The sequence below is a fragment of the Lithobates pipiens genome, unplaced genomic scaffold, assembly GCF_037356315.1.
Source record: "Lithobates pipiens isolate NorthernLeopardFrog02 unplaced genomic scaffold, aLitPip1_a1.2 Scaffold_19, whole genome shotgun sequence".
Classification (NCBI taxonomy): domain Eukaryota; kingdom Metazoa; phylum Chordata; class Amphibia; order Anura; family Ranidae; genus Lithobates; species Lithobates pipiens.
Window position 1 is genome coordinate 464043492 of NW_027507764.1, and position 26056 is coordinate 464069547.

The 26056-nt window shown below is 41.4% G+C and overlaps 1 protein-coding gene across 6 annotated transcripts in view; it reads right to left on the reverse strand.

Annotated features, from left to right (window-relative positions):
* The window catches only part of MYBL1 (MYB proto-oncogene like 1), a 58235-nt gene that overhangs the window by 26903 nt on the left and 5276 nt on the right, over positions 1-26056 (reverse strand). For all 6 annotated transcript variants that reach the window (XM_077492815.1, XM_077492816.1, XM_077492814.1 and 3 more), the window contains exons 2-6: positions 17056-17158; positions 16908-16979; positions 13635-13727; positions 7070-7290; positions 3368-3524 (exon numbers count right to left, since the gene is read on the reverse strand). In XM_077492815.1, coding sequence (XP_077348941.1) covers positions 3368-3524; positions 7070-7290; positions 13635-13727; positions 16908-16979; positions 17056-17158 — 646 coding nt within the window. The remainder of the gene's footprint in view (positions 1-3367; positions 3525-7069; positions 7291-13634; positions 13728-16907; positions 16980-17055; positions 17159-26056) is intronic.

Here is a 26056-nt window from a genome sequence, read left to right on the forward strand (position 1 = left end):
ATTTTGATATTCACTTGTAATTTTTAACGAGACAATGTAGATTTAGGTTCGTATATAAATTTTTCTAATTGCTCTTGCCAGCTGCTGCTTTTTTGATCTGTCAGTGCGATTTCTGTTTATTACATGGGGCCTCACTGTGCCCTCCAGACGATAAATGAAGTCCCTTTGCTGTAGTGACATACACAAACGACGAGTAGTGAAGTCAAAGACCAAGAAGTACTCGCCACCTGAAAATATACCCAGCAGGTAATTCACCAACCAGAATCCACCCAAATGTGAAATATATGGTTTTGGGTAAACTAATCCCCAACGGATTTCCTACATTAATTCTACAGCTAAGTAGGGCTTGATATCCAAGCGGAAGATATCTGCCCAAACAGTCACAAACCACCATTTTCTCGAGCACACAAAAGTGCCTACTCCTATTAGTTCAGTGCTACTTGTAAATACCATAAAAGCCCTGCTTTTAATGGCATAATTAGATACACAGATAAGAAGTCATAAGAAGCTTAAGGCTGCATGTTGACATACTGTGAAAAAAGAGACACACAAAAAAAAAAAAATAAAAAATAAAAAAAGACACAAAGAGCAGTCGAAGCGTGAATAAGAACTGGGAAGACCATGCCAAAGAGAACAAAAGATTTGGCATTTGGAAGGAGAATGCTCAGCTGTGTCAGACCTAGATAATCACAGAAAGGACTATGGAAACAGCATATCAGCTAGATATAGAGGGGATATTTATAAGTCTGTACCATTTAAAAAAGGTGGGCAAAATGAGGTACCATCAAAGTAAGAAAGTCACTTTAAAGAAAAACGAAATTTCCATTACAAACAATTTTAAATATACAAGTTCTACAAAAGATTACAAGATGTCTGCTATTGTATTAAGTAGACAAACTCCTTGTTTGTGTCCGCTTTGATTTACCTTCACTTTGTTACCAGGACCTGCCTTTCCCTTATTTCAGGGTTCCTGCCATCACCCTGTCCAGTCCAAGGCTTTCCTTGAAGCAGGCTGCAGTCTTATTGGACAGTAAAATTACTGTTGGCAGGATTTTTTAAAATCACCAATTGTGAATTGATCTCTGCCTGCTTCAGGAATCAGAATAAAGCTTAATTAAAAAAAAAAAATAAAAAAAAAAAAATAAAAAAGTTTAAAAAAAAAAAAAAAAAACTTGGGAAGAGAGCTTCCGAAGCATAACTCAAGCTTTCCTCCCATCAGTTTTCCGCTGCGATAATCTGTGGGGCTCCGCACTGCGGTCCACATTTTGTGCATGGGATTTAAAATGCAGGCTATGGTTTGCAGAATATATAATACAGAGCAGACAGCAATAGGAACTTTCATTTATAAATCACTTCCCTAATCATGAAAGTAAAAACGAAACTGCACTAGACAGGGATATGGCGGAAGCTCTACTGCCTATTAAACGGTAATAAAAATCGTAGGCATCATTTAACTTAAACCATAAAATGATGCAATAATCTTTAAAGCAGGTTTTTGGTTATATAAGGGAATGTGATCTGCATTCCCACCTAGTCGATTTGAACCGCGGCAAAAATCGCACTGTGATTGAGATGCAACTTTATAATGGCACCCTAAACACATCACGCGTTTTGGAATCACAGGCAGAATCGCAGCGAATACACCCGCAATTAAATTTGCCCAAGTGTGAATGGAGCCTTAACCCCCCTGACGGTATTCCCGAGTCTGACTCGGGGTGGATTTTTCATACCAAAAGCGGTATCCCCGAGTCAGACTCGGGACTGCGTCGCTGGATCCAGGAGGAGGTTTACTTACCTTCTCCCTCGGATCCAGCGTTGTCTCCCCGCTGTACGAGCGAGCCGTGTCTCGCCCGATGCATTACACCGCCGATCTCCGTGTCCTGCGAGCGTTGCGACGCACGGGCACGGAGATCGGCGCCAAATTCAAAAAGTGAAACAAACAGTAAACATACAGTATAATGTAATCTTACAGATTACATTGCTGTATGTAAATATTTCACATCCCCGTTGTCCCTAGTGGTCTGCCCAGTGTCCTGCATGCACTTTTATATAATAAAAACTGTTCTTTATGCCTGGAAACTGGAGATTGCCCATAGCAACCAAAACTGTCACTGTACATCAAAAATGATTTTAGACCAGCTAGAAAACAGCGATAATAAATTAGAATCACTCGCAGAATTGAGAGATAGCAATTTGTGGGGAGATCCATCATCAAATACTGAAAAGTATTGACAGTGACAATTCTGCAACTGAGCAAATTTCAGTGTTTTTGATTTGATTACATTATTGAATAATTTTTATTATTGTTATATTATTATTTGGTACAATTATTTATAGTTATTTATTATATTATAATTTATGATTTCATTTTTCAAACTTTATCATACCCGGGATGTCTGCTAGACTCTGGTTTGGACAGATTTAAGAGAGTTATTCCTAAGAATTGCAGGACTACAATATAAAACGCCAAATTTTCATGCAAAATAATGGTACCGCTTTTAGCACCTAAAATCCGAAATAATCGTACCGCCAGGGAGGTTAAGATAGCACAGTGAACATGTAGAACTTTTTGACTTGTAAGGCTTTTCTGTAACCCCGGGGTTTTTGTCCGATCTCTTAGCATTCTGGAAAAATATCCCATCATTTCCTTACTCCTCCGACCCCCTTGCACCAGAACAAAAAATACGAGGCAATAAAACAAAAATAACCTGGAACAGGATCTAACCCTTCCCTACAATATCCAAAACAAATATTCTGTTAACATTTTTTTTTAAATCTGAGACCATTAAATTGTGACAATGATATAAAAGAACAAATACATTAATAATCGCATAGTTGAAAATTAAGAATCTACAAACATCTATATGTAGTGAGTGCTATCGTTACAATATGTCAGATTAAATATGAAAGCCACATGGAAATTTTTTATATATATATATATATATATATATATATATATATATATATATATATATATATATATATATATATATATATATATATATATATATATATATATATATATATATATATATATATATATATATATATATATATATATATATATATAATTTATTTAAAAGGCATCAGAACAATGAAAGCAGATCAGAAAAGATGCGGACAGCTGATAAGAGACAACAAAAGAAAAAGAAACCTAGAGCGGAACAAAGAAGATTTCTTTATAATGACAGTGATAGATGTAAGTGAAAAGTAATGGAGCAGCGTGCCATATGGAGGAAAATCTGAAGAGGTCAAACACCAGGAGACAAAGAACAAAAAGTAAATACATAAAGACTAGTCTAGATTACATTTGTGTGAAACATGACAAGAAGAACATGGACTATAAGGAATAATAGCAGACATATACCTGAGGCTCTGGTGGAGCATAGTAGGGGTTCTGTGGATTAAATAATGAACAGGGTTGGGAATTTCCCGCTTTATCCAACTCCTTCTGTAGATATCCTTCCTGCTCCACTTTTCTCTTCATCGTGGAATTCCAATGATTCTTTATGGAGTTGTCAGTCCTAGGAGGAAAATGATGCGAGTTGTCAGCTCTTTACGCCTGAAATAATTTAGACCAGGGATATGCAATTAGTCCCATCATGCCTCTGGGTGTCATGCTATACCTCATGGGACTTGTAGGTTCTGCAACAGCTGGAGGTCCGCTAATTGCATATCCCTGATTTAGGCCATCATAGCCATGAGCGGCCTATTGTATTAGGGCATGGGTCTTCAAACTATGGCCCTCCAGTTTTTAAGGAACTACAATTTCCATCATGCCTAGTCATGTAATTGAATGTCAGGGTTTTACAATGGCTCGTGGGATGTGTAGTTTCACAACAGCTGGAGGGCCGTAGTTTGAGGATCCCTGTATTATGGTGTGCACCCAAAAGTTCAAACACAGAACAACAGAGATAGCGGCTAGGGGTGTACACACGCCATGGGCACGATGCTATGCTTCACATACATGGCAGAAATTATAGAGCACAAACATGAACAAAGTCTTTTGTATTATTTTACATTTGTTTTATATATGGCATTTACTGGCGTATAAGGCGCACATTTCCCCCCTGAAAATAGAGGGTAAACAGCGGTTGCGCTTTATATGCTGATATTTTTTGTGATGGGCGGGGGATTGGGTGGTCCGCCTCGGGTGCCACCCATTGGGGGGGTAAACAGGTCGGCTGCCCCACCTCTCCTGGCCCTGGGACAACGCTGCCAGCATACCGTATATACTCGAGTATAGGCCGACCCGAATATAAGCCGAGGCCCCCAATTTACCCCCAAAAAAACTGGCAAACTTATTGACTCGTGTATAAGCCGAGGGTAAGACATGCCTGTCCATCCCTGTGTGTGTGTCCGTCCATCCCTGTGTGTCCGTCCATCCATCCGTGTGTGTGTGTGTGTGTGTGTGTGTGTGTGTGTGTGTGTGTGTGTGTGTGTGTGTGTGTGTGTGTGTGTGTGTGTGTGTGTGTGTGTGTGTGTGTGTGTGTGTGTGTGTGTGTGTGTGTGTGTGTGTGTGTCCAGCCTACCTGTGTCCTGAGCCTTTGTCCCGAGCCTCCGTCCCGTGCCGAGCCTCCTTGCCTCCGTGCCTCGCCGCCGTGCCTCGCCGCCATGCCATGCCTTGCCTCCGGTCCCGTCCCGTGCCGTGCCGTCCTGTGCCTTGCCTCCGTCCCGTGCCCTCTTCGTTCGTCGGCGCCTCGGCGGCCATTGTAAAATTCAAAAGCTGCGCCGCCGCCTTCGCCTGTGATAGGCGGAACACTGAATTTCCCAGCAGCCTGTGTTCCGCCTATCACGTACATCGTATCATCCTCGTCCGTAGTACGAGGATGATACGAAGTCCGTGATAGGCGGAACACAGGCTGCTGGGAAATTCAGTGTTCCGCCTATCACAGGCGAAGGGGGAGCCGGAGGCGCGGCTTTTGAATCAGAATGGCCGCTGTCTGTCTGCTCGACACGCTGATCGAGCGGGCAGACAGCGATGACTCGAGTATAAGCCGAGGGGGGCACTTTCAGCCTCAAAAAAGAGGCTGAAAATCTCGGCTTATACTCGAGTATATACGGTACTTTGACGTGGAGAAAACATTACTACCAGGCAGCTTCTCTCTTACACTGCTCTTCACTCCCTTTCTCTGCAGCCTCAGCTGCCCAGATGAATGAATAGGAAGCGCTCACAGGCTTCCTATTAATTTACAAACTGAAGCATAGTAAACAAAGTTTCCTATGATTTAACAATGAATGAACACAGGAGCGATCAGTACCGATCACTCACTTGGTTCGTTTAGAAAAGAAAGGGGCCCCTTCCCCTGCTACCCCCCCCCCCCCCCCATGTGCCCACAGCAGCTACCAGTGGGAGAGGAAGCCAGCAGCGCTGCAGGGGAAAGGGGCACACGGGGGGCCCAGATAGTAGGGGGGTGGGGATGCAGATACTAGAACTGATCCCCCAGCAGCGGCAGAATTGTAGAGGGAGGAACAAGAGGATCGGTGTCTACAAGAGGACAATATAGCTCGGCAGGTGCCTGGGCCCCCCTTTTAAACTGGTAAGGCCTGGGCTTGGTACAGGAGGGCTATACTGCCTTATCTGTGGTCCTGGTGCATGGGGTGTTTAGGGTGTACGCGTACATATGTAGACCATATTAAATAAAATTTAAATTAAAGGAAAACTAATGTATGAAATTAGTCCTTCTATGTTCAAAATAATGCTGTATTAAAATAGAAGAGTGGGAAAGAAAAAAAACAAACCTACATACTCACCTAGATGACTGCAGTTGCTACTGTCCCCCGCTGGCTCTACAAAGAGACCCGAGCGATCAAAGATCACTGAAGCACCAGACTGTGGAGGGGGTGGGGTGGCTGGCTCAGGCTCTCAGCAGCATCTGGGAAGATCCCGACATTATTGTTGGGATCCCTGCAAAGCCTGAACTGGCTCTGTGACATCAGCCAACAGCAGAGGAGCAGAACTAAGTGCTATCCTGTGACCCACAGAAGAAGTATGGTCAAAAAGAGCTTTGCAAATACTACTCCTTTAAAGTTAGATGGACTATCAGATTTATATACACTAACAAATTGAAGCCAAAACTACAGCTAACATTGAAGCAATTACAGCAACAGGTTTCTCCCCCCCCCCCCCTTTTGGGATAAATGTTTTACATAAATAAATACATAAAAGTTGACCACTGTAAGCAACCTGTGTCAGTGTTAAATGGTTAGTCTCAAACCTCCAACTGCTACTACATTTAAAAGGACCGCTTGTCCTGTTAAACAAAAAACACATTTGTACTGGCAGTATCACCAGGGGAAAATAAAAGAAAGAGAGCCTATCAAAAGGAACACTAATGCAGTCACCACATCAAATAATTGGTAAGCTGCAACATAATAAAGCTTTGCTTTTGGGTTTATTACCGCTTAAAGAAGCCATAGATATTAGGTTTCCAAAATATTTATGCCCATTTCAAACTGGGCGTTTTGGTGTGCTGCAGCGTGGGCGCATGCTTTTAGTGTGTTGAGGGGGTCATTAAAAATGAATAGCACCCCATTGCACTAATGTGTACATGGTGTAAGGTGTGAGTTAGCACAAGTCAGATGTGAAGTAGGCCTAAAGTAACTAAAACAGTAAGTTCTGCGTCTACCTCTCTTTTTCACTATGTCCATCATACTACATGAGAAGTGGCCTTTAAAGTGGCACTAAAGGAGCTATACTTGGCTTGCCTTCAACGGTTCCCGTCCCTCACCAGCCTGGGTGGCAGAGCAGAATGACGTCACTCCTGCAGGCCATCATCCTGGCACAGAGGGATATGGCCCGAGTTGTCAGCTGAGCTGTGCATGTGCAGCTCAGTTTACATCATTGGAGACCACAGCTAGCAGGCAAAGAGGGGGGAATTTTATTGCAGAAGAGACATGGACTGTTCTACAATAAAAAGCCTGCCTGCTGGCTGTTGGTCACAGAGGTACTTTAGTTCCACTTTAAAACGCTACATTATTCAAATTTAAAATTTGAAATTCAATTTAGAACCAAATATCTTATATCCATTTCAATATTACATAATTATAAAGGATGGCACCGCTTTACCTTCCAGGTAGTAACTTTGCTATTTCAGCCCACCGATTGCCGAGTTTTTTATGGGCCTCATAAATGACCCGATCCTCCTCTTCAGTCCATGAAGATTTCTTTACTTGAGGATTAAGGTGATTGTGCCAACGTTCTCTGCACTGTTTCCCAATTCTACCATGTAAGTGCTTAGCAATGATGGACCATTTTTTTGGCCCATATTGTTCCACAAGATCGATCACCTATTATTTAATAAAAAGGACATTACAATGGGCGAAGCCACTTTCAGACTCATAATAAAAATAAATAAATAAAAATAAATCAATCATAAAAAATGTAGGTTGGTTAACAGTTCCCAATGTGAATAAAGGGTAAGATTACCTAGTTAGAATAGAACTTTGTTGCATATTTTTTAAAATCTACAAAATTAAGAACATATAAAAAAAAAAAAAAAAAAAAACACAACACACAATGACACCTGCAAGCTCCTCTACATATTGTAAACATCTGCATAGGTCCCCTGGAAGCCCAGACCCTTCACCAAGATGCCACTTTAAAGTGTTACTAAACCTACAGCAATAAAATCAGTCTGTATATGCAGCAAAGCATGCTTGTTATACCCACTGTGGAACCTAAGGAGTTAAACCTCTGCATGGTGTAAAACTGTTTGAGCCCGTCTTCTCTGATCCTCACCTTCTTTCAGAGTCCCCAATCCATCTCCAGACAGTAGAGGCTAGGGGCAAGCTGCACATGCTCGGTTTGGTATGTATTGCTACAGGAAGTCCCCGAGTCACGAACGGGCTAGGGACTGTAGGTTTGTTCTCAAGTCAAATATGTTTTTTGGAAGTCGGAACAGCATGCGCAGAATGGCAGCAACGTCGTTTTGCGATGTTCTGCCAAAAGTGACCGCCATCGAAGCGTGGGCGCACATGCGCAGAAAGGCAGAGACGTCACGCTGCCTCACGTTTGTAAGCAGGAGTCGTTCACCAAGTCGGATGTTCGCAACTCGGGGACTGCCTGTAGAGATTTTTATTTTTTATTGGGAGAGTGCATGGGGTCAGCATGGGATCAATCAGCACTGTCCAGACAGGGGGTCAGGGGTCATGCAGCCTCATAGGATGATCAGGGGAGAATGAAAACTCCTTTAACCAGACACTGATAGAAGTCACAAGACTGTTCTAATTGCTGATGAGAAAAGGGATTTAGCAGTTTATATTTACCAAAATAATTGCATTTCCATGTTCTGTGTACTGTGGGACACCAGATATAGTGTATGCAGGGTCCTGGGTTTAGTAACTTAAATAAATTACAGCCAAATAAATATTCTACCGCTTTGCACAGGAGCACTAGCTACAATGTATTCTTCTGTTCATCATTATTACAATATGTGCTGTCCTTCCCCTACATTAGAATGATTGAAGCAGCTTCTACAGAGCAGAATAAGGAAGCTAAACTTATTTCCCAGTTAAGATGTGCTCTGCCAGGATGCATAAGAAGCGGACACTCAGAGCCATTTTTTCTTCTACATACACTATATTACCAGATGCCTGCCTTTACACACACATGAACTTTAACCTCCTCAAGATTGCCCACCACACATATACTGCGGCGGGGCAGCTCTATTACCTGTACGTCCTTTCATGCAATAGATACCCGCGGCTCTGGCAGACCCGAAGTCTGCCAGTTACCCATGATCCCAGTACAGAGAGGCAGAACGGGGATCTGCCTATGTAAACAAGGCAGATCCCCATTGTGATAGGAGACAACACTGCGTACTACTGTTCCTAGTGATCAGATACAGCAATCTCTGTTGTCCCAGTGAACCCATCGCCCACACAGAACACACCCAGGGAACACATTCAACCCCTTGATCGCCCCCTAGTGTAAACCCCTTCCCTGCCAGCATCATACATTGATCAGGGCATTATTTTTTTTAGAGCTGATCACTGTAATAATGTCACTGGTCCCCAAAAAGTGTCACTTGGGGTGAGGTTTGTGGGCCGCAATGTCGCAGTTCAGCTAAAATTCGAAGATTGCCACCATTACCAGTAAAAAAACAAAACAAAACAACATTAAAAAAGACCATAAATCTCCCCCCTATTGTGTAAACATGAAAACTTTTGCATGAATCAATATACGCTTATTGAAAAAAAAAAAAAAAATGTTACCAAAAATATGTAGGAGAGTACATATTGACCTAAACTAATGAATACATTTGTTTTTGTTTTTTTGCTTTTTGTGTTTTGTTTTTTTCAAAATTGTCGGTCTTTTTTTCTTTATAGCGCAAACTTACAGAGGTGAACAAATACCACTAAAAGAAAGCTCTATATGTGGGGGGGGGGGGGGGGGGAACAAACAAAAAAAAGACATAAATTTTGTTTGGGTACAGCGTCGCACGATCACACAATTGTCAGGTAAAGTGACGCAGTGCCATATCGGAAAAAAAACGGCCTGGTCATTAAGGGGGTAAATCCTTCTGGGGCTGAAGTTGTTAATGGCATCACAGTCTTAGTCCGTAGGGTTCAATATTAAGTTGGTCCACTCTTTGCAGCTATAACAGCTTCCACTCTCCTGGGAAGGCTTTCCACAAGGTTTAGGAGTGTGTCTATGGGAATATTTGACTATTCTTCCAGAAGCACATTTCTGAGGTCAGGCACTGATGTTGGACAAGAAGTCCTGGCTCACAGTCTCTGTGCAGGCCAGTCAAGTTCCTCCACCCCAAACTTGCTCATCTATCTCTTTATGGACCTTGCTTTGTGCACTGGTTCAAATCATTTGGTGGAGGGGGGGGGGGTTATGGTGTGGGGGTTGTTTTTCAGGAGTAGGGCTTGGTCCCTTAGTTCCAATGAAGGGAAATCTTAAGGCGTCAGGATACCAAGACATTCTGGAAAATGTCTTGCTCCCAACTATGTGGGAACAGTTTGGGGGGTGGCCTCTTCCTGTTCCAACATGACTGCGCACCAGTGCACAAAGAAAGGTCCATAAAAACACAAATGAGCGAGTTTGGGGTGGAGGAACTTGACTGTCCTGACCTTAACCTGATAGAACACCGGTGGGATGAATTAGAGCGGAGACTGCGGGCCAGGCCTTCTCATCCAACATCAGTGCCTGACATCACAAATGCGGTCCTAGAAGAATGGTCAAACATTCCCATAGACACACTCCTAACCCTTGAGGACAGTCTTCCCAGAAGAGTTGAAGCTGTTAGAGCTGCAAAGGGTGGGCCAACTCAATATTGAACCTTACAGACTAAGACTGGGATGCCAATAAAGTTCATGTGTGTGTAAAGGCAGGTGTTCCAATTCTTTTGGTAATTTTTTTTAAAAGAAAAATATAAATGTATATTTGATTGGCTAGAAGACCCCATTGATTCTCACACACAAACGGGTGCTGGTACTCTGAACGGTCATCAGGATTTTACTGCATTTAAATTAGTTGTACCTCCTTTGGGGTAATCATTTTGTTATTTTTAAGTTTAGTTTAGTTAGGTTACTAATAAGACTTCAATGGTGTTGGCAAAGAACGCGTCATGTAAGAGCACCATGCCAATAAGACAGTGCCATGCGGACATGGGCGAGACTTGTGTCCCCTGTTGAACCTGCTACCTTCCGGGATATGTCACGTGTATCCCAAGAGGCTGATAAAACACAATGTTTTCCCATGCAGGCAAGAGTCGGGGTTGGCTCCGGTAGGGAGTGGCAAATCAAATAAGCGCATTACATGACTTACATGTTTTTTTTTTCTCGTTTTTTTATTTGTCCATCTGACTGATATCAGTGAAAATTAAAGTAAAAAGGTCTCCCAGAACAGGAATAGAGAGGAAATATTCCAATGGGGACACTAGATCTGGGAGACAACCAGAGATTCCATCACTGATGGGATTTCTTCTCACTTACCATTTGGTTAGAAGATGCTTTTTCTCAAGTACTCGCCAATGCCAATTACCGATACCCATTTTGCATATCTTTCATCTATTTTTAGTGCCATGTGACAGTTTTTTTTTTTTTTAAATGAACAATTATTAATTTTTTTTATAATTATGAAAAAGTAATTGTTCACATATGTGTGGAGCCGGTTTTCAGCGCGATTTCAAGCCCCATCCGGTGCAACTTTGTTCAGCGTTTCAGATGAGAACTGTTAAAAAGTGTGTGACGTTGGAAAGCGCACCTAAACCAAGCTAAAAAATCTTACAGTTTTTATTTTTTTTTTTGAGATCACACTGCAGCCGGCTCACACATATGTGAACCAGCTCAATAGAAAAGCACATGTCATGCATGTCATGGTTCACATGCCATGCAAATCGCAAGCAGTTCAAAACAAATTTCTATTTGCATATTTGTGAATCGGGGCTTGGTACCAGTGGATTCGCACGAGTATGCAAATGCTTAGTATTGGTGCAATGTTAAGACAGACACAGGTGTATAAGAAAAAAAAAAAATGAAAAAAACAAACAAAAAATAAAAATAAAACAAACACACACACCCTTATTTTATTTAAAATTTAAATGTTTTGCATTTAGTTCTACTTTAAGGGTAAGGCTCCAATCACACTTATGCGACTTGTCATGCAACATATGTTTTCCAACGATAACCAGTCATATATGTGCGACTTAAAGTTGCAGCACCTTAGTGCAGTTCATGCACTACTTTGGTCTGACTTTCATGCAACTGGAGGGCCATAGACTGCAATGTTAAAGCGGGAGTCCACCGGGACTCCGTGTTTTTTTTTTTTTTTTAAAAGCCAGCAGCTACAAATACTGCAGCTGCTGACTTTTAAAATAGTGACACTTACCTGTCCAGCGCGCCCGCGATGTCGGCACCCAAAGCCAATCTCTAGATCGACACTCGAGTGCTGCCGCCGCCATCTTGGGTATGGGAATCAGGAAATGGAGCCTTTCGGCTTCATTTCCCGGTTCCCTACTGCGCATGCACGAGCCGCGCTGCGCAATGAGGACGGTCCCCGCTGCCTCTGGGATCTGTGCGTTTCCCAGCAGGCAGCGGGGCACTTGCGGTAAGGGGCGTGCACTTGCGGAAAGGGGCGTAAGTTACGCCCCTTTCCGCAGAGAGCTATCCCGGAAGTGGGTGCAGTTACCTGGATCATCAAGGTAACTGCACCCCCCTCCCCCCTGAAAGGTGCCGATTGTGGCACCGGAGGGGGGGAGGGTTCCGATGAGTGGAAGGTCCACTTTAGGGTGGACCTCCGCTTTAACATGTGTGTGTACATGGTTTATATTGCAGCCATCACCGACAATCACGCTACTCTTATTTTTGGGGAAGCAGGAGGTATATGTATGTAGAAAATATATGTGTGTGTAATATATATATATATATATATATATATATATATATATATATATATATATATATATATATATATATATATATATATATACATATACATATATATATATATACACACACACACACACACACACACACAGTTGCTACTAAAGTCATATTGTGTTTGAATGTTATTAAAAATGACCTTTACTTTTCAATCTGCAGTGATGTAATTTTCTTTAAAATGCAATATGGCTACCTATACAAAATGTGTACAGAACACCCCCCCCCCCCCCCCCCCAGAAACATAATTTCCTGCTTGTGCGATTGGCTCACTGATTTTCCCAGAAAATCAGATTTTCAGCATCCCTTGCAGAAAATTTTTCATTTTTGGTGAGATACTCCCAATAAGAAATCACGTCGAAATGGATGCAGACCCTGTCAATTATTTCATCAGAGCCTTGCAGGTGCAGCAGCTGATAATTATAAAACCACGCCCATACAGATTCACCCTATAGATGAACATAGACAAACAGCTATTTCTTCAGAACAAAAACAGTAGAAATATGCAACAAAGTTTGTTAAAATCCTTGTAATGTGGAGTTATGCTTTAACTCTATTTGAAGGGCCACAGTGACACTTTATTCATATCACTGCACAGTAGCACGGTGTGTTGCACTGCTGTGCTGCGCCATGCGGTGTCACCTAAAGCACTGCTGAAATATGCAGACGTTTTTTCATACTGCACCCACGTCACACCAGCAATGTGGTGTGAATGGGGCACAAAATACAATTGTTGGCGAGAAGGAGCACTGAGAATAAAGGCAGAAAAGACAATGCTCCTTGCGCAACACCTCTAGCCACAAGCAGGGAAAATGTGAACACTGGAGCACACGGATATTAAAGATCCCAACTACCAGCAAGAATGAGTCCCTTTATTTAAAGAGCACCTGTCATTTCCGATCCATCATGGCAGCACCTGTTAGCAGGCATCCATTCACCTGCTGCCGCCACGTCCCTCACCTTGTTGGGTCACTGATGCATCACCAGCCATCCCATTAATGTGAATGGGACTGTCGTGAGTTAACAGCAGCTCAGAGGAGCTGCCGCTGGGGTACAGAGAGGACAGTTGCGCTTTAAAAATTATGATTTAAATCGAGCCTTTTTATTAGTGATTTAAATCAAATCCACCCAGATTTTTTTTTTGTTATTAAAAGCGTTTAAACGACTAGAAAACCAAATTTGAATGACAAAAAGTAAAAAAAAATAATAATAATAATAATGATATCAAATATGAAAGGGTTTACCCTTTGGTCTTCTTCCTTTGTCCAAGGCCCTTTTATTAGTGCAGGATTTAATACTTTCTGCCATCGGTGGTGGCACTGTATATCTGACCGGTCCTTAAAGTGAAAAATAATGCAAACAAAACATGGTACATCAGAGAGAGCCCAGCGCATGGAAGTTTTCAGATCATACTCGTTATATACAGCATCTCCAAGTGGTTTACATGACTGCATCGCTACGTGCAATAAAATCCCAGAGGGCTACCCATTGATCATTGCCATATTAACAAGTACTGCAGCTTAGGCTGGCCATACATGGGTTGAATTTCAAAATAATTTTCTTTTGAAAATCAGAAATTTTGTACATTTTGTGATCCGATGATGCCACCGTTGATTTCGAAAATTCAACCAACCAAGCCTTCAAATTCACCTCCTGTAGCTACAGAAAATAAATTTGTGGCTCTGAATCTTCTTTTCTTTCTGGGAATTTTCTTTTCTTGCAGATCTTTTTTGATTAAATTTCTCGCATGATTCTCCCATCATTGATTAGAAAATCATTTGTTCTTAAAAAAAAAAAAAAATTCAACATGCCCAATTACTCAAATTCAATGGGCACACGAAAATCGTCTGTTGCTGCAGCCCACCAATTGTGCCAAATTCGAACGAAAATTCTTAGATAAGATTTTTTAAAGAAAATTCTTTCGAAATGCGACCCATGTATTAGCCTGCCTTAGTGATGTTAATACCTAGTACAAATTTACTGAATTTTTAGCTGCAGAAATTTTATAAAAAGAAATAAAAATACATGGGAATTCAAAATAAAAATGGCAGAATCTGCAATATTCCGGGAGGTAGATGCTTTAATGTCTTGTTTGACTTTTTCCCAGCCTACAAGCACGCTAAGTACAAATGTTCCAAGAATTTCAGTTTAATCGTTTATATTATGAACCTGTTTTACAAGTTGCCGCAAGTGTTTGATGTCAGCCAAACAGATGAACAGTCTTTGTGTAATTATTACTTATTAAAGCACTAGCACAGAGGATAATACAGAAGTTTTGCCAATTTCCTGATACCCTAGTGTCAGGGTCAGTTTGCTATGCAAGAGGTTCTCAGGCAGTTACCAAATATATTTTTTGGCATGCAAGAATACCAGAATATGCTCAAATTGAAGGAGAAGTGCAGGTAGGTGGCTGTACTTCTGTGGATCACAGAGATGCAGTTCATTCCACACGCCGGTGACCAGTTTTCAGACAGAGGGCTACAGTCCTCTGTTTGCTGATTTCATTGAGTCGGCCCAGGATCGGGTAAGATTGCGACCATATGGTCAGGATTTGCCCACATGCCTGGACCGACACCCGGCTCAGGATCTCAGTGAGAGCCTGAGCTGGCCACTCCTGTTCCTTCCACAGAGAGCACAGGGGGTAGCGCAGGAGCCAGTGACTGACAGTAACTAGCTCTCTGCTCAGGGAGCTCTGAGAACCGAGCGATTGGTAGTGTTTGATTGCTCGGTTCTCAATGTTAGAGAAGATGGGGAACAGATGCAGCATTGGAGATGTGGGATTTTTTAAAAAACTGATTCCTATAGTCCTCTTTTAGTCTGTACACTTCTGTTAGTATACAAGCCATTTTGTAATTTATTGTTATTAAACGTTAACTTTCCATTTCAAATCGCTTGGTGCACAGAACACCCCCAGAAATGCCACTTTCTGCTTGTGCGATTGGCTCACTGATTTTCTCAGATCTCTGCACAAAGATACAGGTAAAATGTTAGACATCTCCTGCAATAGGAACCTAAAGCAGAAGTAAAAAAGGCAACACTTAACACCCCCCCCCCCCCCCAAGCTTAACACACACGCTACATTGTAGCAAAGTGTAATTTCTTCAATGAAAAGATACAATCAATTATTTACTAGGATTGCCCCGATACGAGTATCGGTACTGAGCATTTGTGCGTGTACTTGTACTCGCACAAATGCTCCTGATGCCAGATCCAATACCTAGAACTGTAAGTCAGCAGGCAGAGAGAGCAGAGTAGAGATCTGTCTGGCAGCAGTGAAGCACGGGGGTAAGCTGCCCGGGGCAGGGGTGCTGGGCGCCGCTGCATATTCCGTCCAAAACGGTGACCGGAGCCATCACATTCGGTACAGGAAGTGACGTTCCATGTCTCCGGAGGGTAAACATCACATAGCTCATCTTGGTATACCCTGCACTCCACTGAAGTAAGCCAGCAGCGGACATCTTGTGACACCCAGCCAGAACCATATGGGCTGGGTGTAACAAGATGTCCGCTGCTGGCTTACTGCAGCCAAGTGCAAGGTGTATCAATATGGGCGTCGCAGCATACTTACTAGATGTTAAATGACATGAATGATGAGGCAAGGAAGAATTTTGCAATGCTATATGCATATAGCATAGCAAAATCTTTCCTCTCCTCTCATAATTCATGTCATTTATTATGCAATTGCCAATCAATGCTGCACTTCAGTGCCTGTTCATAAGTGCCATCTATCAGTGCGCATAAGTGACATCAGTGCCATCTATCAGTACTATCAGTCAGTGCCCAGTCAAACTGTCACGTGATATTAAAAATAAGTATCAGCGAGTTTTGGCTGGCGGGCGGGCAGAGGAGTATTAGTTCTTGTACTCAGTCTTAAAAAAGTGGTATCAGGAAACCCTAATATTTACAAAAATGTAGGAGGTGTACTCACTTTTGTGATATACTTTACATAAATTAGCAGAATCAAGCAACTATTAAACTATGCAACTATCACTGTTAAAGAAAAAATAATAATTATGCAACTTTAAAAAGGAAATGTTCAAAGTTGTTTCAATAATAATAATAATAATAATAATAAGCGCTCTGTCAATTTTACATACAGATAATAGAAATATAAAAGCAGAGACTTTTATGGCCTCATCCAAATCACATACAAAGAAAAACTAGGTGTGAACCAAAGTATAGACCTCCAGTAACCTACAATGGTGGACTAGGATGCAAAAACAACGGAGACAATTTTTAATTAAACATTTTTATTGTACAATTTGTGCAATAAAAATAATGTTTTATTTCATCTAAAAAACAAAACAAAAAAAAAAAACTGTCTGTTGTTTTGCCGTTATAGTCCACCATTGTAGGTTACTGGAGGTCTATGCTCCAGTTCATACCTAGATTTCCTTCTTACATGCAGATAGTATTTGCTGCGAAAAAGTAAGTTTTGGGAAGGTAGCGTTTCCTTTTGGCTGACTATAGCTGCTCCCATCCCACACCTTTTATTTCTGGGAGTTCAGAAGACTTACCAGGAAGTTGCTTGCGATCAAGTTCCAGTTATCAGTCCCATGCACTTCAGCTAGTTTCTTTAATTTGTCATCCTGTTAAAAACATGAATTAGATTAAGGCCACTAATTACAATATTAGAAGGAACAGTAAAATAAAAACAAGCCATACCTCTTCTTTGCTCCACTTTGCTCTATTCCAGATTTTCTTCTGCCCCTTCCGTATTGGAACATCATAATCATGATCGACACAATGGTCGTCATCTTCATCCTCACTAAGGAAGGGAAGAAAATATGAAAAATATGAAAATATGAATTATCGCAATTAGTTGCATAGTGTTTATACTAATGGGTGACGTCACAAATGACATATGCAGTCTGCCAATAGCATTAACCCATTGTAATATAATTTTATCACCTCTTTACCTGCCTCCCCCCCACTACCATAATTCTCTTGAAGTTGCAACATTGTTTGTTCTGCAGTGAAGTCATTGCAAAGTTACCTTGTGGATAGCGTAGGCTTAGGAAGACATGTAGTGTTAGATGGAAGCAACAAATTAAAAACACCAACTGCAGATTTTCCTAAAAAACTAAACAAAAAAAAAAAAGCACCATACAAATGGGTTTTTCCAACTCATGTAAAAACGGTCACTTTTGTTGAAAATGCCAAGCTGGCCAGAAAAAAAAAAAAAAAAAAAAAGAAAATCATAAGACCATGTTTACATGGATTAACCCATGCAGATAAGGACATTTTTATTTAGTGATGCTTTAAGCTCCACATTGCCAAAGAATGCCAAATGATTCACCAGTCCAACGTCTCTTGAGACAATAAGACTGTGTAGGGTTCAGCTCTTGAGTCTGAGGTCATTATTGCACAGCAATTTTCCAAATCACCGCATCTGAATATCAGACATATGGAAGGTAATGCTAGATGCCCATAATCCATTCTTGGTGAGAGATGTCCCATAACTGACCATCCCTAGATTCTGGAATATAGCAAACAAGCAAATGACAACTTTTATTCTTTCAACCACATGATACCAATTGCTCAGAAAGCCAGTCGAGCAATAAAGAATCCAGATCACAAGTTTCATGTGACCCTACAGACAGAAGGATGACAGGCTGCCAATGCCACCCCTGGAAATCTGGTCTTGATGTCAAAGCCTAGTGTGTAAGTAACCTGGAATAAGCATGAAGCCAGCAAAGCCTGTAATAACTCAACTCCATTCCTTCCACATTTAAGATTAGTGACTCAATGCATACCAAAGCTAGGATAACAACTCTGGCACCTGAACCTTAAAATTGAACCGTTTTTATCATTTCTGATTTAATTTATTATGTTCAGGACTAAACATATGTTTAAACATGTAAACATGAAATTGTGAATATTAATGATATTTTTCATTCTCATTTTCAGTCAGCAGTGGACCATTTAGGTTCCTTTTAAAATGTTTTACAGAGGTATATAAAATTGTTTTTGGGAAAAGCCTGGTGTTTACAAAGCACAATAGCACAAGCAGATATTTGCACAAAAAAAATACTGAATAAATACAGATAAAGTATACAGCTTCTGTTGTACTAAACCTGTCTTCTAAAAAAGGAAAAAACAATGCTTTTTGGAATCTGTGGCACGGACATAAAAAAATGTTTTTTTTTTTTTTTTTTAAAAGGAAAAAAAGGAGGAAAGAAAGAAAAAAAGCACACACACACACACACACACACACACACACACACACAAACAGTGATGGTTTCCCTTGAAAAACATTGCAAACACAGTGGGAAGATGCATGCTCAGCAGGCACTTTATAACACATGGTTACTTATTTGATCATCTATTGTACATTGAGCAGCAGGTGGTCCATAAAGGGGGCGCTTAAGTGCTGAATATTGGGCAGTAAAAAAATAAAAGAAATAAACACACAAAGAAAAACGTCCAACATTTGGCCTGTGTGTATGGCAGCCAGTCTGGCTTCCGTCAGAGGAGCATGACCGGAAAAGGTCCGCCGATCAGAATCCCATCATCGCTCTCAGTCATGTGCCAAGTCCCCCTGTCAGAACACAATAGCTTAGCAGGGGATATGCCTGTCCCAACATCGGATTGTTAGTACAGGATCTCCTCCTGAGCGCTTCCATTTTTTTTCCCCATTCTGGTTTGAAGGGGAAAAAACAAAACAAAAAAAAAAACAAAAAACAAAAAAACTACTGATAGTGTGTACTAGGTTTTAGTCCATTAGCAAGGCTGTTTAGAAACTATACTGATCAGCCATAACTTTATGACCACCCACCTAATTATAAATAATACTGTGAAGGTCCCCCTTTTTCTGCCAAAACACTCTAACCCATCAAGGCACGGATGTCACTAGACCTCTGATGGTATGCTGCGGTATCTGGCACCAAGCCGTCAGTAGCAGATCCTTTAGGTCCAGCAAGTTGCATGGTGCAGCCTCCATGAATCAGACTTATTTTTCCAGCAAATCCCACAAATGCTTGATTGGATTGAGATCTGGAGAATTTGGAGGCCAAGTTAACACCTCAAACTAGTTGTGCTTCTCAAACCATACTTGAAAGCAGTGGGGCGGGGCACATTATCCTGCTGAAAGAAACCACTGCCATCAGGGAATATAGTTTCCATGGAGGGATGTGCTTTGTCAGTAACAATGTTTAGGTAGGTGGTGTGCATCAAAATAATACTTACATGAATGGCAGGACCCCAGGTTTTCCAGCAGAATATTGCCCAAAGCATCACACTGACTGCACCAGCTTGCCTAATTTTCATACTAACTCCAAGTTTCATCTCTTCCCCAGGTAAGTGACCCACACACACGGCCATTCACATTATGTAAAAGAAAATGTAATCTACCAGACCAAGCCACCTTATTCCATTACTCTGTGGTCTAGTTCTGAAGCGAACATGCCCATTGTAGGAACTTTTGGCTATGAGCACGGGTCAGCATGACCACCCTGATCGGTCTGCAGCTACCAAGCCCCATACACAACAAACTGCAATGCCCATATTTCAGCTTTCAAACACATCAATAGGGACAACAGGTTTACTTGATGCCTAATTTATCTCAGCAACTCATATTATGAAGATAATCAATGTTATTCAATTAACCTGTTAGTGGTCATAAAGTTATGGCTGATCAGTATATAAATATGTATGTACACACACGCACACGTGTAATGGGGGCGTTCCCTCTATGCAACAGAAGGTAACTTCCTAAGGGATAGAAAAATTATAATTGATATCAAAAATGGCTACACAACCGTACAGGAAAAACAGGGTTATATTATTTTTAAAAATCATTTTTTAATCCAGTAAATATGACATGCCATCTTATATGCAGCCAGTAGGTAGAAGTCTACTCACAGTTGCATGATTACTTTTCGGTCTAAAGCCTCATACACACAAATGGACTTCCATGTGAATTTTCCTTGGATTTTTGTCCGTAGGGGCGTTGGCCGCGAACTTGTTCTGCATACACACGCAGAACATTTTCAGCCAACATTCACCAAACCACGTGGTTTTTCAGCTCTTTTCCACCACCCTTCGAGCAACTTCTGCTATTGCTGTCTAAAGTTTAGCATTGGTTCGGAGCATGCATGTTTGTACTTTGGATTTTAGTAGGATTGACTTGTGTACACAAAATCAGATGATCCGACATAACACATTTGTTCCCGGAGAGCATGCACAGTGAACATTTGTCCATGGAAATTCCAACAACAATTGTCTGATGGAGCATACAGACGGTCGGATTGTCCGATAAAACACGTCCATCGGAGATTTGTTGTCGGAAAGTCGGATTGCGTGTATGGTTTATATCCGACAAAAGGAGCTGTAAAGCAAGCTACCACATCTTAAAACATTAAATCCTAAAAATTAAAAAAATTAAATCCCAATTATAGGTTTGGGATTTCATTTAGTTTTTTTTTTTTTTTAGTTTTTTTATGTAATTTTTTTTCCCCTATAAGGCTGCGTACACACGGGCGGATTGTCTGCCCAACTAAGTTCGTCAGACAATCCGACAGACAGTCCGTCCAACTTTTGAATGAACGGACTTGACCACACACGATGAACAGACAGTCCGCTGAAAGCTTGCGCGATGACGTGTACAGCACGTACGACAGGACTAGAAATACGACGTCCAATACACTGCAATGCAACCTTCGGCGTGTAAATCCTTTCTGAGCATGCGCCATACTTAGTCCGTCCAACTTGCCTACACACGAGCGGACTGTCCGCTGAAACCAAGTTTGGACGGACAAAATTACGGAAATTCCGAAAGACTTAGTCCGCCAGACTGTCCGCTGAAAAAGTCCGCTGAAGCCCACACACGAGCGGATTGTCCGCTGAAACACGCTTCAGCGGACTAAGTTGGACGGACAATCCTCTCGTGTGTACGCGGCCTAAATGTAATGTAGGCACAAAACTAAAAAAGGTCCCAAGCTTGTCAAATAAAACCCTTTCTGTATTAAGAAAAAAACTTTTATAGCAGTTAATTTATTATCAGGATCCTTAATTGCAAATCTACATTTTGAGATATGTAAGCCAATCTACAGTCTCACTCAGAGGCGGCCTGCATGGAAAGTGTTAATAGCTCCCCCTGTTATGCAATACAAGCAGCTCTGGCACTTCAAGGGTTTGTCCAATAAAGAGTCACATTTTCCAGCGTGCATTCCTTTGCCATGAATCCAAGGACTGGGCGGCCGGTGCTGCAGAGATGCCAGGAGAAGGATAGAAATTATTGAAGACATTTTTTGGGGATCTTTTATTCATTTTTCTTTTGCTACAATTTTTATCAGTCTGTGCAATGGATAATGCAGGGAAGTCTCTGTGCTTGTCGCCTCTGTAGAGTAAATAAGCAGAAATCTTGCAATGACTACCAGCACTGTACCTCTCAAAAGGAATGTTCTAAACAAGCGATGGCTAATAAACCATCCATGCAGTAATAGGAGGATATTCTGGTTATGGAAGTTCATGGTGGGTAGGTACAGATGACTCTCTCTTATGTATTGAGACATAATTCTATGCTAGGCGATGGGTGACACCTCTTATACTGGCTGCATTCCTTTCTGCCTCCAGCTTTTGCAGGATAGCCCTGGCATACACACAACATCCATCTATAATACGATGCCATGCCTGCTTCATAGGCAGATAACTGGCACTGTGCTTCTCTATATCGTCTACAAAGAAAGGAGAAAGCTGGATGTTTCCTGAGCTGCTGGGAATCTTGTGCAGCTTCTCTTCGATTCTTCTTTCCTTAAAGTGATATTGAACCCAAAATCAATAATGTAATCTATCACAGCTTACCAATCAGTAGATTTGGTCGATGCATTTCCCCCCCCCCCCCCCCCCATTTTCACCAAGTAATCTAGTAGCACACCTCTTGTATTAGGCACCATTTGCACCAACTTGTATTTTTTCCCATGGTTTTAGCAGCGCAGTCGTTTTTAACATGGGTTCCTATTGGAAACGTTTACATCTATGCTTTTTTCAGCTGCTGCGTTTTTGTAAAGGGTCATGGACTTTAAAAGGCAACACACTTTTTTTGGTTTAAACAGACGTCAACGGAGACGCTGCAGAAAAGCATGCAGTGTATTTTGCATTATTTAATCTGCCCCAAAAAAAAAAAAAAAAATTTATAATAAATAATATAAATTTATATATATATATATACACACACACACACAAAAAAAAGTACTGTAAAAGTACAGCAAAAAGTACTGCAGAAACGCTCAAAAGCAACACACATAGATGTGGATGGAGCCTTAATGCCCCGTACACATAATCAGAAATTCCGTCAGAAAAAACTTGGATGGTTTTTCCGACAGAATTCCACTCAAGCTTGCTTTGCATATACACAGTCACACAAAAGTTCTATGAACTTTCGACCATCACGAACGCGGTGATGTACAACACTACGACGAGCCAAGAAAATGAAGTTCAATTCTTCCGAGCATTCAAATTGTTTCTGAGCATGCGTGATTTTTTTGCTTGTCCGACTTGCATACAGACGAATGCATTCTGACCGAAAAATAGAGAACCTGCTCTCAGTCTTTTGGCTGGCTGGAATTCTGCCAGCACGGTCGGAATTTCTGACTAAAAGCTCACTTTCGACTTTTACTGGCAGAATTTCTGATCGTGTGTATGGGGCATTAGGCCCCATATTCATAGCAACGCGTTTTTTGTTTTTAAACGCAAAATACAGGTTTTTTTGGTTCAATCAATTTCAACGGAGATGCTGCAGAACGCAAAATAAAGCAAAATACCAAAATGCAAGTCATTGGTTCATAAACAGAGAAATCAACAGCAAGGGAATAAAGGCCGTGACCATTCTAGCTGGGGATTTCTGGTATAGAAGTAAATGACAATCACTCTAGAGGTGACAGGGCTTCTTTATCAATTACCCAGAACTGATCTAAAGTGTGTGCGATTGTAAAATACTGGCGATATATAGGCTTGGGGGGGGGGGGGGTAGTTCTATGTGGGTTTGCTGCTCTAGAGTCCTGCGTCAGTGCTTTATCTGCATGTGGTTTGACTAGTCTCCCTTATTTCCATGCATTTCCTTCTCTACATCATATCATTAGGCTACTGTAAGGGTATTAGACTGTAAGCTCCTATGGAGTAGAGCTAAACACCTGTAATCTCATTGTTTTTTTGAGAGAACAGATTTATACCCCAAGGGTCACAAACCACATATTCCCCTACATCTCCAACACCTTCAAGCCATGGTGTGCAATAAATCATCATCATCGTATATTAAACCTTATAGAAAATAAATACTATGGAGTGTATTTAAAAAAATATATAATTTCGGAGAAACCACGTACATTCATGCTATGCAAATGGGGCAAAATCAAATGTTCCATTGCCTCTACAGGTCTGATGGTATTTATTCATAAAGAATACAGTGGTTAGGGAAAAACCTATACTTACTACTTATGACCTTGAGCGCCATCTAGTGGCCATAATATGGTATTTGCCCAAACCACTCTGTTAATAATATTTGACCAGTAGAGGAAATAGTGGGAGAACATTTGGTTTTGCCCCATTTGCACAGAATGACTGTATAAGCAGTTTTGCTGGACAAACAGTTACACATTTTTTTTTAAATAACTAGATCCCAATTTATAAAATAATATAGCAGATCTATAAACAAGGTAAGGGGTAAAATAGATATTTCAGTGGGTGTTAAAGCCCAGCTCTGGAAAACATAAAAATGATCCCTTGCAGTAGGGCTGTGCCTGCACTGCAAAGATCAATTGCTTGTTTAGTCTAGGGGAGAGTTTCTGCACTTTAACATGCCTGATCCTCTGTACCAGCAGATGGCACTCCGCCATGCTTAAAGTGGTGGACTGACCATTGGCATCATCATAGCCAGTGATGGGCTATGGAACCTTAAATGGTCTTGATGGTGATAGGATCTTAGACAGCTGAAGCATTGGGGAGAAGATGCTGTGGGGACCAGTCAAGCAGCACAGAGGGGTGGAGGATCGGGTAAATAGATATTTTCTACATCCCCTAGATCTAAACGAGAATTACCCTTTGCAGTGTGGGAGCATCCCTAATGCAAGGAATCTATAGGAGATATAGGGCTAGAATTATTGCTCTCACTCCGGCAATACCTCACGTGTGGTTTGGTTTGAACATAGTTGTAATAGAAATAAGCAGGACAGGTCCTCTTTAATCTAAAATCTGGGGTCAAAAAGACCTCAGATCTCACATCTACACTTAAAGTGTAAGCTCTTTGAGGGCAGGGACTGGTGTGAATGTACAATGTATATGGAAAGTGCTGCGTAAATTGACAGCGCTATACAAGTACCCGAAAAAATAATAATTAAAAGAAAAAAAAAAAAGTGCCCTTTAAGGCCAGAGGGCAGAAGTCACATTTTACTTCCCTCCGGTCCTCCAAGGGAATAGAGTCAAGTGGGGGCCATCTTGCTCTCACTCAACTTCCTGCCCATCCATCCCAACGTTTGGATCGTTTAGGATCGGGTCCGATAAGCGGCGTGGACAACCAAGAGGCAGCGGGAGGGGGCACCTCTTCCGCCACCCATAAAAGCGATCTTGTGACAAATGTGCCGCTGAGACCACTTATGTGAAAGTGGACCGCCGGCGGTTTAAAAAGATAGAGGGGTTATGGCAGCTATGTGCAGCCATAACCCTGATATTTAATGTCAAAGTATTGAAGTATATATACAGTGGGCGGTCCGAAAGTGGATCAGTTCACTTTTTTCTTTTTAGAAAGAAATGCACATCTTTTTGTAGCTAAAAAAATAAATGGGCATTTACTTTTTATATTAGGAGCCTGCAAAGCATTTTACGGGTACAATCTAAGGCTTCTGCAGACTGTCAGTGATGTGGTCTTCCCAAGGTACGAGCAAGGCACTTACTAAATGGCAAGAAGGATCAATGAACGACGAAGAGCACTCACCAGCTCCCTCGTAGTTCATTGAGAACTACAAGCTGACGGCTGCAATGGCTGATGGTAGTTGTAGTTCTACCATTCACTGCCAAAAGGGGCAGAGCCCTGTACTTTTTTTTATTTTTTATTGTGTTAACGGGGGAAGGGGAGAAGATTCCCCACTCACTATCACAATGGGAACTCGGGAGGGTGCAGGGGCTGCTCATTTAGTAATAGCATGTTACACCCTGGATATAGGTGTAAAACGTTATGAAAGCTGAACTTATCCTTTAAAGGCATGGGTGCTCAACCTGTGGCCCTCTAGGTGTTGCTGGACTACAAGTCTCATCATGCCTCAGCCTTTGGGAGTCAGGCATATAACTGCAATGCCTAATGGGGCTAGTAGTTTTGCAACAGCTGGAAGGCCACAGATTGAGCACCCATGCTTTAAAGGAGGGGATAAAAAAAAAAATATTAAATTAGAATGCAGGAAAGATAGGAAACACATTTTGTTCTGAAGCAGCACAGTACACGGTAGGTGTGTTACTGTGCGTTGTGTAAGTGAATGGCACATGCACTGCTCCTGCATACTGTACAGTAGTATTCCACGAGTTTATGTAGCCTCTGTGTACACAGGTGAATCACGGCCTGCTATGGCAAACCGGCTGGAACTACTCATAGATGGATAGAAGATCAGCATATCACTAGTCAAACCAGCAATAACATTCCCACCTCCTATATACACATGACTTATTCAGTAGCTGTGAT